The sequence below is a fragment of the Antedon mediterranea genome, chromosome 3 (assembly GCF_964355755.1).
Source record: "Antedon mediterranea chromosome 3, ecAntMedi1.1, whole genome shotgun sequence".
Lineage (NCBI taxonomy): Eukaryota > Metazoa > Echinodermata > Crinoidea > Comatulida > Antedonidae > Antedon > Antedon mediterranea.
This window is the reverse complement of record NC_092672.1, coordinates 10,199,959-10,217,897: the sequence shown is the minus strand read 5'-3', so window position 1 is coordinate 10,217,897 and position 17,939 is coordinate 10,199,959. Positions and strand designations below refer to the sequence as shown.

General features: G+C 31.8%; 1 protein-coding gene across 3 annotated transcripts in view; it reads left to right on the top strand.

Moving 5' to 3' along the window:
• LOC140044834 (polyamine-transporting ATPase 13A3-like) overlaps nt 1–17,939 on the top strand; it is a 31,126-nt gene that overhangs the window by 9,763 nt on the left and 3,424 nt on the right. For 2 of the 3 annotated variants that reach the window (XM_072089513.1, XM_072089514.1), the window contains 28 exons: nt 463–521; nt 1,090–1,153; nt 1,434–1,522; nt 3,453–3,530; nt 4,235–4,304; nt 4,756–4,893; nt 5,511–5,709; nt 6,107–6,283; nt 6,895–7,005; nt 7,320–7,366; nt 7,620–7,808; nt 8,061–8,122; nt 8,893–8,949; nt 10,206–10,347; nt 10,739–10,852; nt 11,133–11,286; nt 11,440–11,560; nt 11,850–11,974; nt 12,276–12,472; nt 12,900–13,025; nt 13,367–13,446; nt 13,682–13,834; nt 15,012–15,108; nt 15,701–15,773; nt 16,094–16,244; nt 16,746–16,897; nt 17,219–17,319; nt 17,478–17,567. In XM_072089513.1, the coding sequence (XP_071945614.1) occupies nt 463–521; nt 1,090–1,153; nt 1,434–1,522; nt 3,453–3,530; nt 4,235–4,304; nt 4,756–4,893; nt 5,511–5,709; nt 6,107–6,283; nt 6,895–7,005; nt 7,320–7,366; nt 7,620–7,808; nt 8,061–8,122; nt 8,893–8,949; nt 10,206–10,347; nt 10,739–10,852; nt 11,133–11,286; nt 11,440–11,560; nt 11,850–11,974; nt 12,276–12,472; nt 12,900–13,025; nt 13,367–13,446; nt 13,682–13,834; nt 15,012–15,108; nt 15,701–15,773; nt 16,094–16,244; nt 16,746–16,897; nt 17,219–17,319; nt 17,478–17,567 (3,216 nt within the window). The remainder of the gene's footprint in view (nt 1–462; nt 522–1,089; nt 1,154–1,433; nt 1,523–3,452; nt 3,531–4,234; nt 4,305–4,755; nt 4,894–5,510; nt 5,710–6,106; nt 6,284–6,894; nt 7,006–7,319; nt 7,367–7,619; nt 7,809–8,060; nt 8,123–8,892; nt 8,950–10,205; nt 10,348–10,738; nt 10,853–11,132; nt 11,287–11,439; nt 11,561–11,849; nt 11,975–12,275; nt 12,473–12,899; nt 13,026–13,366; nt 13,447–13,681; nt 13,835–15,011; nt 15,109–15,700; nt 15,774–16,093; nt 16,245–16,745; nt 16,898–17,218; nt 17,320–17,477; nt 17,568–17,939) is intronic. The other variant, XM_072089515.1, reaches the window with a different exon arrangement.

The window sequence follows — 17,939 nt, the reverse complement described above, 5'->3', positions numbered from 1 at the left end:
TATTTCCTTACAATTTTAGTAAATCAATCAATATCATTATCAAGAATTAAATAAAAATTCCAAAATCAATGAACATTTACGGTTAGTGAAATAAAATCCAAAGTGGATGGCGCACAACACGTTTAACTTCAATGTAACAATCAATACATGATTTGTTATTAAAAATAATGTTGGTATACTTTTAATGTGTTTTGTCTTTGTGCAAACAAAGTATGAATGAAACTACTTAGTTGACCAAAGGAATCGCACATCATCATTACAAATAATGGAAAGTAGAGAAGTGGAACGGAAACCACACTTAATAATGTAATTTAGTTCAATTAAGCATTTAGAAAGTGCTCAATTTTAATGTCTACCATTTGAACAATTAGTCAGAATCTCATACCGATAATAGTAAATAAAAACATATTCTGTTATAAAGTATTCACTTACAAAGATTGCTAGTTGTTTTTTATCCAATAGGATGTATACCAACGTTGGCATGTTGCTCAAATTCAATACTCATCAACATCTTTACCAATGTAAGTAGAAAAACAATACTGCGCATGCTTACAATCGTATTTGTGTTGTGGTAGCAGCAGCGACTACAACCATTTTCCAAGTTGATGTAGTCGATAATACATAAATTGATGTATAATGCCGTGAAAGAGTAAAATTAACTCTTCTCTCTCAATTTTGGCAAACGAACGCATAATTCTGAGTTGCTGCGATGTGCCGCATAAAGGGCAGATTACACAGACGGTAAACGGTAATCTAAATATAGATTCTATATTATGAGACAGGCTTGTCGTTACCACTCGTCTGTGTAAATTGGCCTTAATGCAACCATATCCTAAAAGACTAGTTTGATTCACTTTTGATTATGTAAACATTGAAGTTGCTTCATAAACGTATACAAACAAAGGTATGCTACAACGTACATATTTATCAAAGGGAACATCGTTTATGACTAGGCCCTGTAGAAACCGTACTAAAATGTTGAATACAACTGTAATTACATACCCGAAGAAATTATTATTTCTAACATAATTGTATAATAATAATAATAACAATATTAATAATAATAATTGCATTATGACTATTTCATAGGGATAACATTCAGTTAAAGAAAACAGAAATGAAAACACAAGTTGAGAGCAATCAAAATGGAACTGTGAGTCAGTTGTTTTGTTTTATTACTATAGTACTATTTACCCTACTTTTACTGATTTGTTGAATGAATATAACATTTTCATTAGCTTAAACATGTGATTGTTTCTTAACTCACCCACGTTGAATGAAACAATCTTTACTTAATATACGAAACACCAATTGTTTGTTTCATAACACACTCAACTGTACTATAAAAATCATGGTTATTTAACTAACGCAAAAAGTAAAATAAAAAATATTAATATTAAATATTATCATTATATTCTATATTATATTCGCAGGTTACCAGTAGACTTCAGATTCGATTCTTTATGTATAAAAAGCTCAAGTATATTTGGAATGATGGAGAAAAATCGTACCATCAGCTAAGGTAAGGTTGAAATTAGAAATAGGAATCTTTCGACGAAACATACGAAAGTTACGCTATAATACACGAAACGCACTTGATCTCCGCATGCGCAAGTGGTACTACATACTTCTAGTTACATAAGTCAAGAACAAACATGGAACAATTCCTTGGATTTTTACAGAATAAAAAAGAACAGATGTTAAAGTTTTGATTATTTTATTTTTGATGAAAAATTGAAGAAATAATTGCCAACGTAAACTAATACAGTTCCAAATTATATCATAACATTCCCATCAACAGTTTTTAAAATGGACCTGAAATGGAATTTCAATTTTCAAGAAATTCACACATGTTATTTAAATGTATCAAATTAACACAAACCCATACAAATAAAAACAAAATGTATAGTATTTTGAGTAAAAACGAAATTTTAAGATACCATGGTAAATTAGCGAAAATTACTCACGCCATTGCAATATTCTATTTCAACGGCCGTCGGAAGCCTCTATATTCACGACGTCACATAATTATACACACGATGATATCGAGAGCGTGTATGCCGCCCGATAGTCAGTGAATGATCGACGGCCTGGAAAGATACGCGAAGCGTTGATACTAATACTAATTTATTCAATATCTAATGTTGTTGAAATATAGGTCCCTAAAATGTACTTCGTTTGTTCTAAAACCCGAATTTAGAAGGCCTACCTCCCAAACCTTTACTAGGCCTAGGCCCCCAATCCAGTGCGCGGAGTCGATCCACCACCCACATCATGCGGCGAGGCTCCATTTCATGTGCATCCAAGGACCAAAGCGATATCAACAACTTGCTGCGCTCATTTTCAAGCCAAAGTAAAATATGAATAACATTCGTTTTCGAACTGCCTGATTCGTGACAAATAAATTATCATCTCATATTACTAATTTAATTCTGCTAAACTAAAAACTAAAGAAACTAACACATTTTAGCAGTATAAATTACGAACGATACAAAATACACGAACGGAAAATATGGATACGCATCATTGCGCACGGAGCTGTATCCCGGACAACGTTGCCAGGCCAACTTCGGTATTGCCAGAAAAAAACCGTTGATTTTAAGATTTTAAATCGTCATTTACTCGATGAATAACCGTTTATACGGTAATAATTTTAGGCCTATCTAAAAAAATTCTAAATACGTTTCTGCAAATGCACAAGCATTTTTTAGAAAATACTCCATAGACTTAAAGAGTTATAGCCAAAAAACTGCAAATTGGAGGGATAGGAATATATTCGCAAAGTGACGTCACCCGCGAATTTTTGTGATTTTCAAATGGGGCTTTCCCCAAAAGGGCCAATTTATATTTTGTAACAATATACATTCTAGCAACACCTAATAGCCCCCAAAACCTCATTCTAAAATGAAAAAAATCGAAAATCCATTTCAGGTCCATTTTAAACAACATTTTAATACGAAATGAACTTTAAAATAGGGTTGTCTGGTTTAGAATTATGATTTTTATTTTACAAAAATAAGCTGGAATTATGTGTTGAATTGTTGATCTAAACACACTCACACATATTCTAAAGCCCCACGGCACATTTAAATCATATATGTGTTCAATAAAAACAAATTATCATTTTATAGGCAGGTGAAATCCTAATTGACTTGTAATGCGGAAGAAATAAAACATGTCCTTGAAAATATAAATGATATATGAGATGAGTTATTAAATTATTTTCATAATAATAGAGTTAAGTTTTTAGAAATTTGTTTGAATATAATATATATTGTGCTAGATATTTGAACCATCATCAGTAAATTAATATACATACAACGTGGGCTACTTTTTCATTATATGTTTTATTTATGTGTTAGAACAGCAATCCTTTTATTTGAGATTCCAATTTTGTATTGTGTAAGGTTTGTTGACGTTTGTTTTTATCAAATATTTGTTTTTTTTTAAAGGGGTCTTGATGTCAATACACACACGGGTTCATTCTATAGTCACTACAAGGGATTCTCAGTAAACGAACAGAAAATGAGGTACCTATGAATTGACAACTCTTTTCGTTCTTCTCTCTTCCATAAAATCTGCAAAACATATATTATGGTATATATTAGTTCTAAATAAGGTCATGCCATGGCAATAAAGTGTATAATTTATAATAAACATTAATAAACTATGACACGTATCTGTCTCGGTTTGCTATATCAACCTCCCCGTGGAAGATATACCGGCAGCTGCCGTCTCACACGTCTCTCCATTGTAGTTGAGTCTCTTAAAAAATTCCAGCCAGTCACTTAAATATGCATTGTCCCTCAAAAACATGAAACATGAAGATTAATAAAAAAAAAATACTTTGGATAGGTTTGAATAGTTTTACTATTGTTTTTCCTTATATAAAAAAAATAAATAAACTGTTAAATTCACCCAAAACTTTCAATTACAGTTTTTTTAGGGGAATACTTTTGTTTTCGATCCATTTTTTTGGTTTTGAGTACGTGAATAACTATTGTGTGACATTAAACAAAATAATAATACTAAACGTTTAGTTATTAAAAAATAATTATGATGAATGATTTGGCTGTCCAAAGTTTTTTAGTTGATAGATATAACAATTTATAGTATACAATCAATTTCATTCATGTGTTATACTTATACACATCTTCATCATTTTTTGTATCTTTTATCAATATTATCTAAACTTATTGGTAAATAGATATAATGTATTACTGTTTTACTCTAGAAAAGAACTGTATGGTGCAAACAAAATAAACGTGGAACTTCGACCAATACCTGTACTATTTTTTCAGGAGGTAGGATAACAGTACTTAGAGTTCAAATTTATATCATTATATTGCATTTAAAACCTAATTAATGGCTAATACTAATGGCAGGTTGGCTATATGATCATACTTCTCATTTCGGTCGCATTTATATTTTGTATAATACTTTTTCTGATTTTGTATCATAGCTGTAACAGCAAAACACTGAGAATCCTAACTCATTTTCAACATTATAAATGAATGATAGAAAATTAAATTTTGTTTAAAGAAATTTTAATATTATTATAATTTTTATAGACTTTATAAAATAAGGGAATAAGCAGATATGACATTTTAATTATACATTTAGTATATTTTATTTGATTCACTAACATCTGTAAATCTCTATAGATGTAGGCCTACTGTATGACTTGCACATAATTAGAATATTAGAATCACATTTTGCTCTAACATCTTTTTAATGTCATATTTATTTGTACAGGCTTTAAACCCTTTTTACGTATTCCAAGTGTTTAGTGTGTGTTTATGGATTTTCGCCTACAACTATATATACTTCTCTGTTGCAATTCTTATGATGTCGCTCGTATCGATTTCACTAACTGTCTACAGCACAAGGAAGGTAAGTCAGGATTATGGCTGTACAAATACTGTAACTGAAATAATTATATACAGGTGTTACTGAAGATTACTACACTTAACACGAAAAGGAGGAGGTTACTGCCCTTGTTTTCCTATTTAAACTTTTGATACACGCCCTTGTTAAAGCCCTTATTCCTAAAGGGACCCCTGATAATTAACCTGTAGAATACCCCTATTGATAACTTCCCATTTATGGTCGACATTTTCTCGTTTTCTCCTTACCAAAAATGATAACTACTGTAATTTCCGAGGGTAGGAGGGGAAAAAGTTACACATTTTGAGCTACGATAATCTTGGAAACATTTAAAATAATTATATAATAATTATATAATACAATAATGTAAAACTAATGGCTAAACAAGTCTCTCAGGTTATCTAGACGTTTTATTGGTGGTAGTTTAAGCGTATCAAAATTGTTTATACTGTATGTTAAGATATCATTGTCTTCTTACTGATTCACGTAGGTCGATAGCAATGTATAGGTAGGCCTACATGTAGGAGGAAATGCCGTTTATAGTACGTTAAAAATAATCATAAAAAGTCCATCTGTTAGTAACAAAAATCATTTAACAATTAATATCATTTAACACAACACAGCAAAGCAAAGATCTACGAGAAATGGTGAAGTCGTCTTCAAAGGTTACAGTATGCCGCGGAGGAGATCAGTTTGAAGAAGTTGATGAAAGTAATCTAGTTCCCGGTGATGTCATAGAACTGCCGATTTGTGGATGTAGAATGAGCTGTGATGCAGTGCTAATCAGTGGCACTTGTATTATGAATGAAAGTATGCTAACAGGTACGTTATATAGGTTTTTACCAATCGTAGATATCCACCCTAAGTGACAAACCTTCTTATCCATATGCTATATCTTTCTATTCTAAATTTTTTTTTTTTCGATCAAGTAATTATTTCTGTTTAATAATATAATTAGTATTACCCCGAAAAGAACATTGAATAATTTGATAATAGTTAATAGGGTAGCAATGCAACTATTTCAAGTGAGAAAACGCTAAATTCATATAGATCTAAACGTAATTTATGGATGTGGAATTGATTGACCGATAGACTACTTCGGAAATATTGTACTATCGATCAACAATGTCACACATTCTGGCTAACGATGGACCAACTTACAGAGTGCCTGAAAACCAAAAGTATATATTCATAACTTACTTACTTATATTAAATTCAGGTGAATCGGTACCAATTATTAAAACAAATTTACCGGTGGACCGCGATGCAGCGCCAGAGAAGAGTTCCATTTACAACTCAGATGCTCACAAACGACATACCTTATTCTGTGGTACTGAACTTCTTCAAGCAAGACGCAGTGGCCGGGATAGTTTACTGGCTGTTGTTGTACGGACTGGTAAGTGAAACATAATCTTCTATACGTGTAAGAAGTTTAAATTTCCTATACTCACTCTTGCTATACTCTTGTATAATAATTAATGACTGAATTTCGTCAAATCCTTTAAGATTCTTGCCGAATCTCTGAACGGTTGATTTGTATGCACACTTTTAAAGGATGTGATATGCCCATAAAGACCGGAAAACCGGATTCTGATTAGTCTGGGCTCCAGACGGAGTTTTGTCTTAATGTTAGTAAAAATATAAATATTTTTGCACATATGGCGTTTCATACGTGTATTACTTGAGTTTGGATTTTCAGACAAAAATCAAAACGACGACGTGTGGACATAAAAAAGACAATACATACAGCCTTGGGGCAAGTCTAGATTCTGATGTACACATTATGGTTATCAAAAAATAAATAAGGCCATTATACATGGCTGTAGTCGCGTGCTAAAAATAGTTAAGTTTACCGACATAGTGAGCTCTGTAGAGTCGCGTTTGCACGCGACTAACAATATACCCCTTAACAGGAAGATATTTTAAAATGTATATTTCCTTTTTCACAGAAAAGTGTTTTTTTAGGAGTCAACATTAAGAAATTAAAAGTTTCACATTTCTTTGCAGGATTTTCAACCAGTAAGGGTGCACTAGTGCAAGCCATTCTTTACCCTCGTCCAATGGATTTCAAGTTATTCCGTGATGCCATACGATTTATATGTGTTCTGGCCTGTCTGGGTAAGATAAAAGCAAATCTAATAGGATTATTTTAATTCTTCACACAGGTAGTTTCTGATAATAGAGATAATAAGGGCGACAGAGGGAGTCTATTTAAGATTTTGTTTATATTTTATAATAGGCTATATTGAAAATAAAGATAACTAGAGATTTATACAAATAAACAATTGCACAAGTGTGCAAAAATAGAATTCAGGACGACAAATTGAAAAATCATCATTACAAAAACCCCATAAAAACATACATTGTTAGATGATTAAGAAATTAAAATCCAAGTGCGTTGATCAAATTTATTTTAATTATTTATTTTTCAGCTTTTATTGGCGCCATCTACGTTGTAACTATAAAAATAGTGCACAAGGTAAGCTATAATTTACACCAGAAACGAAAAGGATCGAAACGTGATTTTACTAATTTTAGAGGTGAAAGAGAACGGGAAGGAAAAGCAGATTAATTATATCTTGTGTAAACCGGCACTATAATTAAAAGCATAATATTGAAATCATTTGGCCACAATTGTTAGGAGATTTGCGTTGTAGTATATAAACAAATATAAATTACAGCTACGTACCTTTATTTATATATTATACAAATTATTTTTCTCCACCGTTTAGAACTCGGTAAAGGATATCATAACCAAGGCTTTAGACGTATTCACTATCGCCGTTCCACCGGCCTTGCCAGCCGCTTTGACGATCGGTATGGTGTATGCTCAGCGACGTTTGAGAGCGCTGGGTATATTCTGCATAAGCCCTCAGAGAATCAACGTTAGTGGTATGTTAGATGTTGTCTGCTTTGACAAGGTATGTATATAATCTAAAGCTCTGTCAACACTATCAAATTAGTTTGACAAAAAAAATGTGATGTGCTCAAAATGTGATATGGCGTCATCATTTCTATATCAGTTTGATAATGTAGACAAAGCGCTCACTAGAAGGCACAATTTATTCTTGAACTGCTGTCATAATGTCATAGTCTTGTACTTTTAGAGTTTATATATACAGAAGAGAAACTCTAAGAGTAGAGAAACTATAACTAATGATATTGCTTTTTAGACTGGTACTTTAACCGAAGATCACCTTGAATTGTTTGGCGTTTCCCCGGTAAAGACCGAAATGTAAGTTATAGAAATATTTTAAATATGGTATTTATGTGTATTTGCATGTTCGCCATGATAGCCACACGGTTATTTGCACTTGTGTTATTGTATCGTTTGGTTATATATTTACTATGTTTAAAAATGGTCTTTGAAAAAAGATGAGGAAAGCTACAACATGATGATGATTGGATGCCCATTAAAGTCAGTCTCTTCTGTCTTCACAAGCCGAGTTGGCGTGTTCCTTTACATTGGTCACATGCAATTTAATCTGCAAATAGTGTCCTATCTCACAATTTTCTTTTTGTGTATGATTTGTGTTATTAACACTTTCCATTTTTATCAGACTCGTATTTTGCAATACAAATAAATAAATTAAAAATAAATAAATAATAAATTAATTGAAACAAACATGTGAATTTTCTAGTTCAGAACCCTCAAGAGGAATACTGCAGTCGAACATTCGATGTTCAGTATTGGATGTCAATATCTTGGTTATTAAAATTACACGAAAGCTAACAGAAATACGTTTCAACAAAACTTGTTCGCTAAAGTGGTTGCCGCACATGCGCTGGTCACTGGTTAGTTTGCATAATGAAATAGATCATCAGTGTTTAGTAACTTTCCTCATCTATGAAAGAATAGTAGTATGGAATGTATAATAATTTTCGAAACAAGGTGTAAGTTGATTAATATTCATAAGCAATAATTTGCATAATTGATGAATATTCTTTCATGCATGCTACAGTACGTATGTCTGTACTTTTGCTTTCTTTCCGATGTATCAATAGTCTTATGAACTATTTCCGAAATCATGGTGATGTAAACCTCAACATTGATAACACAAGGTGGGTATAACATTTTAAAGGTAAGCCTACTAGGCATTATATCATACTTTAAACGCATCCGTTGCACCTCTTAATTAAAGATCGGCAAAACTGTGCATGCGAAACGACCCTTGTCAAACAATAATTGAAAAAAAAAAACAATATAAAAAATTATCTTACCAATTTGCGTGTGTCTTTGTACTGGATTTAGCTTGATTAAAAATAATATTTCATTAATTTGACCAATTTACCCCAATTACACATCGCCCATCTCTTTGCCTGCATGGAGGTTATTTTGTTGCTGCCCAGTCTGTAAATCTTTTTCAAATTTGTTGATAGACCCGTTGATAGAAAAACAAAAAAAAAAGCATCTGTCAACATTTGTTGTTTAAACCTTGAACGTATAATATTGTACACTGAAGAATATATTAGCACATTTTTGAGTCATTAACTTAACACTCTCATTGTTTTAATATAATATTATACACACTGAAGACTATTTTAACACTTATTTAGGACAACGGCAATAAAATACACTCGCAATGTTTTAATATATTGCACACTTAAGAATATATTTAAACACTTTTTTTAAATCAGTTTAATAAACTCATTATAACATGACATGATTACAACACCTTAGGCGTGCCTTGCGATAGATCAGCATAACACGTTTTGTTTTCGGGCCTACCTTTCCACTAAACTAGTGTTTGCACCTGCATGATATTCTTTTGATGTATTCCGAAGTGGCTGTATATTGCATGTTGTTTATAATTATCAGCCTGTTTTCATGTCGTTTGCTAAACACAAATGATAATAGAATTAAATGGCGAACAGACGTCAACAACCATTTGGGTATAACATCTTTTAAACATAAGTTTTAAGTTAAATTTGGAGGAAAATGTACTACATTAATGTTAGATTAGAAAAGAGTGAATGATCGGCTAAGCCTGGCATCTCCCGCTAAAGTAGGTTTAACAAAATGACGTCGTCACGGTTCATTTACTTCTCGTGAGTGTAGGACTACACAGAATAATCTTGATTGAATTTTTAAATTGTTAGTAAACACAATACGCATTCTTTATTAAATGAACTAGGAGCTTGCGAGGCGTAGTAGTACAGTACGGATTTATAAAAATTTATATAAGCCTATCTTATGAATTGAAGAAAGGTTAAAAAAAATAATTAAAAAAAATATATATATATATATAGGCCTACTTGATATATACAATACAATACAAATCCGTTAACATTTCATTTATTTGTAAATCAAATAATAGCTTTATGATGATTGAGGACGCCACCAGGCTTCCGTTTGGACCGTTTGTCGTTGCGATGGCTACAAGTCATTCACTGACTAGGATAGACGGAAAACTTCACGGGGACCCTCTAGATCTACAGATGTTTCAAGCTGTCCAGTGGGTAAGCTTCAGCTGCATATAACATAATTCCGGAAATATCTATTGAATCGATAAACCGTCGGGATTGTTAACACTTCTAACAAATATTATGTTCCCCAGAAATGAGAATTGGATATTAAGAATATTGACGGCAATGTACAAACATTCCTTGTCTGAGACTAAACAGGTGAAATATATTTCGTGCCGCTGTTTAGTTTTTGATTCATCTTTGAATTGATTGACAAAACAAACATATCAAATAGTAATAATGCACGGATTAATGTTTGATTGATTCAATGTGTTTTGAGAATACCAATTAAAAAATCAATTATATATTTGTATTAATTATTATTTATATACGGTATATTATCAACAATTAACAAGAGGTTGTATTGTATTGTATTATTTTTCAGCATCTTGAAGATGCGTCAGAGGACGATGACACTGGGTTTTCTATTCCTGTTCACACAATCGTCAGACCTCCTGCACATCAGCTCAATGGAAGCGTTACACCTTGGGAAAAAGATGTAAGATACAATAACAAATAATAGACAAATTCGAGGATCAACACTAAAACAAATTAACAGAAACAAAACAAAAAATAAATCAACACAAGTACCAGAAATCACAGTTAATCACCAAAGGAACGATTGAGGGCGCAACCACATTTTGACCATTCTAACAATTTCCTTGGAATGACAGTCCTCTTAGTACTACATCTCAATTGAGACATTTTTCAAATACACATTTTGTCAAAATATATTGTTTTTTTAAATTAATAAAATGATATACTTTCTTCTTACGTAGGGAATTAAGGAAATCGGCATTGTTCGACAATTTCCATTTGCTTCTGATCTTCAAAGAATGAGTGTCATAACACAGAAGGCTGGTTCCCCAGACATGGAAGTTTATGTCAAAGGCGCTCCTGAAATGATAGCTTCACTCAGCGATCCAAACACGGGTAAATCTAGGATTCACACACTTTCATTTTCCATTCATATTATGTAAACCACAAATGTCTGTAACAAAGCTTAACTGCTTTTGATATACAATTTAAAATTAAAAATAACAAACACAAAAAAAACTATTAATATTTTTGTTCTCCCAAAATTAGTTCCAGAAGATTTTTATTCGGTTCTCCGAGAACACACCTATCATGGATTACGCGTTTTAGCGTTAGCATGGAGACCGCTGGGTGAAAGACTACCATGGGAAAAACTACAGAATCTGCAAAGGTAGCCTAACACTATTACTTCTGTTACCATGATTGTCATCACCATAGTATGAATTTTTAATAATATAGGTACAATTCACAACAATCTATTATTGAATTTTAATTTCGTGATAATTCACACAAACTGTTTTCAAGACCTTCATCACTTTGTCCATCCCTGTTTCCACTAAACTTTTTTCTTCCGGCATTGGAATACACATATTGTTATCTATTTGAATAAAATATTGTTTTTGTTTTCTGTCATCGATTTGTTTGATTAATAGAGTTGTTTTCTCTTGTTTACTGTACAGAGACAAAGTTGAGTGTCAATTGCGATTTCTTGGACTACTTATAATGCAGAATACATTAAAACCTGAAACTACCCCAGTCATTCACGAACTAAACGACGCCAATATCAGAACCATTATGGTAACTGGTAAGTCTTTTGTTATAACTACATTTATACAAATATTTAAATGTTGCTTTCGGTTACATCTATCAATTTGAGGCCATGGATGGTGAACAATAATAATATATAAGCCTACAGGAATGATGATACTAAGACAGAATTTGTGAACGTGAAATAACTTGTTTCACTATTGTGCAGTTCTGCGTATGCGCTATTGCTGACTGAAGTTGGTCCGAAATCCCTCCATTTTCAGTTAAGCTTAAGGACGATATAAAGAGTATTATTTGTTTACCATGTGGAAAATCTTCTTACATTATTTATATCAAAGGTGATAACAAACTTACTGCACTTAGTGTTGCAAAGAAATGTGGCATGATAAACCGAAATGATAAGATCCTTGAAATCGAGGCTAAGCCACCGTCGAAACCGGGTGAAAAGGCTACAATTGCCTACTATCCTGTCCACGATACATCGAAGCCTAGTCCTGCACACAGTGCATCAGTTGAAACAAACAGTCGTATTGAGGTAGGTAGTTATTTATTAATAAAGATCGTGTTCAGAAAAGTATATTCATGAAACCGTCTGACGTATAGGCCTAATAGCATTTTAAAAGATCTAATTGCAAGATTTAAAAATAAAATAATATTTAATTACTCGTCACTCATGTTTTTTGAACTAAAAATTATAATAAGAAGAAAAATATGGAGAACCTTTCAATTAACTCGTTAAAAGTATAAACTAAAACCGGATGTAGACCGCCCTCTATTGTAATATTTTGGTATTTTATGATTACAGTATTCTTTTACACATTTGTTTGTTTTGTTTGGAATATCCATCTTTCTGACGACTAGTTAAAGCATTGATAAATTTAATTTATTTTCTTCATAATTACAGACAAATCCTAAAGTTGTTTAAAATAAAATAATTTCTTTTTACAATCTCTCACGTCTAGTCTAACGAAAACATTGCCATTACAATATGTGAAACCGATTCTTCAACCGATGATGGATGTCACTTCATTGTTGATGGAAAATCATTTGCTGCTATACATGAGCATTTTCCAGAATTATTACCGAGGGTAAGAACGTTATGGTAAACACAAATGAATTGATTAATACGCATTTTACGCATATATATAATCAAATATGTTGAAATATTGTAATGTAATTCCAATTGTTGTTGTTCTGTAATTTTTAATGCAAGCAATGGAATTTCCAGAAATGAATGAGAATAAAGTTTGAATCTTTGAATCTTGAATCTTGAATATAGTTACATTATGAAAATGGCCATAACAAGATTACCTGTAAATAAACAGTTGTTTTTAAAGCAACTCCACCAAAAATAGAAAAAGTATTAATTATATGAATTATAATTTCTTAATTATTTTCTGTCTGCTATTGTTGTTTTTCCTCCACAAAGGTTGCATTGAAGGGATGTGTGTTTGCACGTATGTCTCCGGATCAAAAAACTCAATTAGTCGAGGCTCTGCAAAAGCTCGAGTAAGTTTATTATAGTTTTTAAACATTGGTAAACTTACGGCATATCAATAAAAAGTAAGAATTTTCTATCTTGGTTAAAAATTGTTGTAAAGTCATGATTTTTACTGCGAGATTCCTAAATGTTAGTAATACCAGTGCAATGGTGATTGATAGATTAAAGTAATGAATTGAAGATAATGTCTCCCTCACTTTCCCTCCTAAAAGAAAATCATAAAAAAAAAACATTATTTTGTAGTTACATTGTTGGTATGTGTGGTGATGGAGCTAACGACTGTGGCGCCCTCAAGATGGCTCATGCTGGGATATCGTTGTCGGAAGCAGAGGCTTCGGTGGCATCGCCTTTTACATCAAAGACACCAAACATCAGTTGTGTACCTACGCTTATCAAGTACGTAACCAATTATTACATACTTAAAATATACTGATCATTTGAATATTGAAGACTTACAGTAGAACTCCTTTAAGGGGACACTGGGGCATCTTATGTATACAAACATTTGTAATCCATGTCAGATAATAAAACAACTTCATATTCTTGCATTGTTTTTTGTGTGTTTGTGCTGACAAAATAATTATTATATATTAGACCTATATTTACAAATATATTACAGATATTTTTCTAAATGTTAATTATCTACAAGCAATATTAACATATATGCAGACAAATGTTTAATGACGTAGATGGTTTATTTATGCACACATTTTACTCGTATTTTAAACTTAATGACGTGCAATGCATACAGGTTATTACTATTTAGGTCAAGATCTGAATTGAACAGTTGCTGCAGTATATAACAGTTTCTTAAGAAGACTTAACATAAAAACGAGGATTATCCTTTAACTTAGATAGCTGAAAGTCCTAGGAATCAATTTTAGAATGTTTGTAGAATACGTTTAGGCACATAAATTTAACATCTCTGGAAAACCGTGAACCGTGAATCCGTTCTATGATTTTTTTTACCATATTAGCCAGTTTTTACAGTATTTAGCAATATATATTTACATTATTAAATACAATATTGCAGGGATCTAACAAAGAAAGTGTAGTCGTAAGACTCTTTGAAAAACAAATATCAAAAAGAGAATAATGAAATAAAGTTAAGGAGAAGAAGAAAAACAAAACAAAAATGTAAAAATTATATTTATGTATATATACATTAACAGTATATCTCCATTGAGATCTCCATTGAGATCCAGCCACTGATACCCACAGCATTGTCATTTTTCAGTAATTTGCCTTTGGATTTATACATTAACAGTAAGAAACCCAGATGCACATATTAAAATAATAATTAAAAGTTTATGTTTCTCGTAGAATTTGTTAGTGATTATTGTAATATAAATAAAAAATATAAATACAGTAACACTACTAAAAGTAGCGTCTATTAGTCTAGCTTCTTGTTTTTGCGTTGTAAACTTCAGATTCAGATCAGATCAGATCAAATTCATCACACAATATATAACACTACCTTTCAATTAGTCTGAACATTTAAAAATACATAGACTTAAAAACAAATATATCTGTCTATTGCTCTTACAATATCATTTCATCTATTTCATTTCAGAGAAGGAAGAGCAGCGTTAGTGACGTCATTCGGTGTATTCAAATATATGGCCCTGTATAGTATGATTCAGTATACGACCGTATTGATTTTAAACACGGTAAATTTATTGTTTAGATATTAAATCTAAATATATACATATTATAAAATCAAATTAATGTTGTGTTTATTAATTTGTGAAAAACATCTGCTGCCTAAATCTGAAAATATTAATATTAATTGAATGATAATTTATTGAAAATGATCGTCTGTTTTTTGTTTGTCCTATTGAAACTGAATTCTCTTTGGTAAAAATTAGGTTTCAATTTCGCCGTGGTTTACCTAAACTGTTTCTATATTGATACATAGTGTATATTATGTAATAAATAAATAATAAAATGTTAGATTATTCGGAAAGAACGTTCACAGTATATATTAAGTGCGAGATAATAACACGATCTGACATTAAGTTGTACAATTGTGATTGATAACCTTGCACAAGCACCTTAGTTCAAATTATGATTCGTATCTTTCTTTTCAAAAAAACTCAATTTCTAAAAACGCAATTTCTAAAAAGACTCATGCATATTTAATGGAAATAAATTGTCACATTGAATACTAATTTAAGTTTGCACTAATGCAATATTGTTAGTAGTAATTAATACGGTAGTAAGTTAAAATGTAACACAATGATGACGATGTTCTTTTCAAAGATCGATTCGTTTCCAAGTGATTGGATGTTTATGTACTGGGACGTAGCTATCACTTCTATAGTAGCACTTTTGAGTAAGTACAACAACCATCATTTAATAAAAATATGTCATACGCAACTCTAATAAAAATGAAATGATAAGATCGAATTGCATGGATGATGATGATGATGATGACATTCTTTGATATTTGCTGCAACAAATGAAGTTATTATACGTTCACCGACTTTCCAATGATAAACTACAAAATTTAATCAAGCATGAAATTAATAATACTAATAAACATACAAACACAATACATGAAAATAGATTTTAAAATATATATTTTCAACGTTCCTTAGAGTCTTTTTCAGAAGATTATTTACTGTGTTATCATACATTTATCTCATATTAAAGTTGCCAGAAATGAAGCTTTTCCGAAGATAGTATCGAAACGACCGCAGAGTGGCTTAATGGAGCCCGCTATGCTATTTTCGTTGATTGGTCACGTAATTCTTCAACTTGTATTCCAAGTAGGAAGTTATCTTATCGTCAAAGCCCAACCATGGTAAGTTATGTTTACCGTATCACATCCAACATCAGGTGACTTGCCAATAAGGCCTACATGATGGGAATAAAAATAAATCCATGCTGACTAAAAAAAATAATTTTCTAGGCTATATGAAGCGTAGGCCGTGGCACTGTTTGGTCATGGGAAATTCCAGATAACTATAATGATATAAGATATCATGACCCTGGTAAAGCTGTAGCCAGGGGACTCGTAGTGTTTGAAAGAACCTCTTTTCGCCTAAAGAGTTTTTTTTGTGGTACAATGTAGAGTAACCAGACCTATCTAGCAGGCGCGAATCTCTCAGCCATACCTGCAAGTCTAACCAATAAAAGTTAAGTTCAGTGGTATATTGATGATCCCATGCTTACGTGATGTCGGTAAATGTTCAACTATTAAGAACAATGTAATTTGCTCATTAAAATCGCCACGACAATTTTAGCTATATTTGATGACACAAAGTATTATTTATTTTTATAATATTATTTGAATTTGTCTCAGGTTCGTACCATTGGTTGTGGACAAAAGTAAAGTTGCAAACACAAAAGGTTACGAGAGTACAACTGTGTTCCTTGTGTCTGCTTTTCAGTACATCATAGCTGCATTCCTGTTTTCCAAAGGGCCTCCGTTTAGGGCACCGATATACACAAACCGTAAGTAGAATCACTTGAAATGAATAATAAATATTACAGTGGAAAATTAGCGCCTTCAACGGTTTATTATGATTTTATACCATGTTAGTCAGAATTTGGCAAAATTCCAAAACTAATTGCAACTCTTAGCAGGGCCTAGTACAATTGTCATGATGATGATAAAACATGATATCTTGTTACATTACATAACTCCAAATAAAACCAGTCTCAACCTATTTGAACCGTTTGAACAGGTTAAGACTGGTTTTTATCTTTAGACTACCAAGGATAAAAATGTTTTAATAATGTTATGGTAATATTTATCCTTTTTTTATGTTTCAGTTCTTTTTACGATAAGTCTAATTGTAATGACACTTTTTACCATATTTCTCCTGTTTTTACCTGGAGCTGAGTGGGCTGATAATATCAGGGAATTCTTTCAGGTAAGTTTAAAATTTGATGCGTTATTATTTTATGAAGTATTTTTTAAAACAATATTAAATTCGATGTTTAAAGTGTCTACTGATAATTTACATAACTGTAATAATTTTTTTTCCCAATACATTATATTTAACTACCAGTATTATTATTGACTTGATAGATGATAGAGCTGTCATATGATCACCTGTATTTCCAGTTCATCATTCTTGGAATCGTAATATTTTACTTTATCCTTGCAACAGTATTGGAGGTAAGTGCTAAAAAACTAAAAGATATTAATGTTTCCAAATAATAGCGCCATCATTTTGGTTGGGAGGCAACTTATGTATCAACAGTGTCGAACAGTTGTATGGTTCAATGGTGTGGCAATGGTCAAATGAAAACAATGAAAAATAAACCAACACAACCCACATTTAGATGCAAATAAGTAAGAAGTAGGCCAAATATGAATGTATAGTGACTAATGTGACTACACCTTTCAAATGCTACCATATGCTACGTTTCTTAAATATTATTGGGGCTGTAGGCTTTAGTAGATTGATACACATGAGATGAAATAATTAAGTCAATCTTACTCTTCCTATAGTAGGCCTAGGAGGCCCTGTTAGACCATAATTGATTT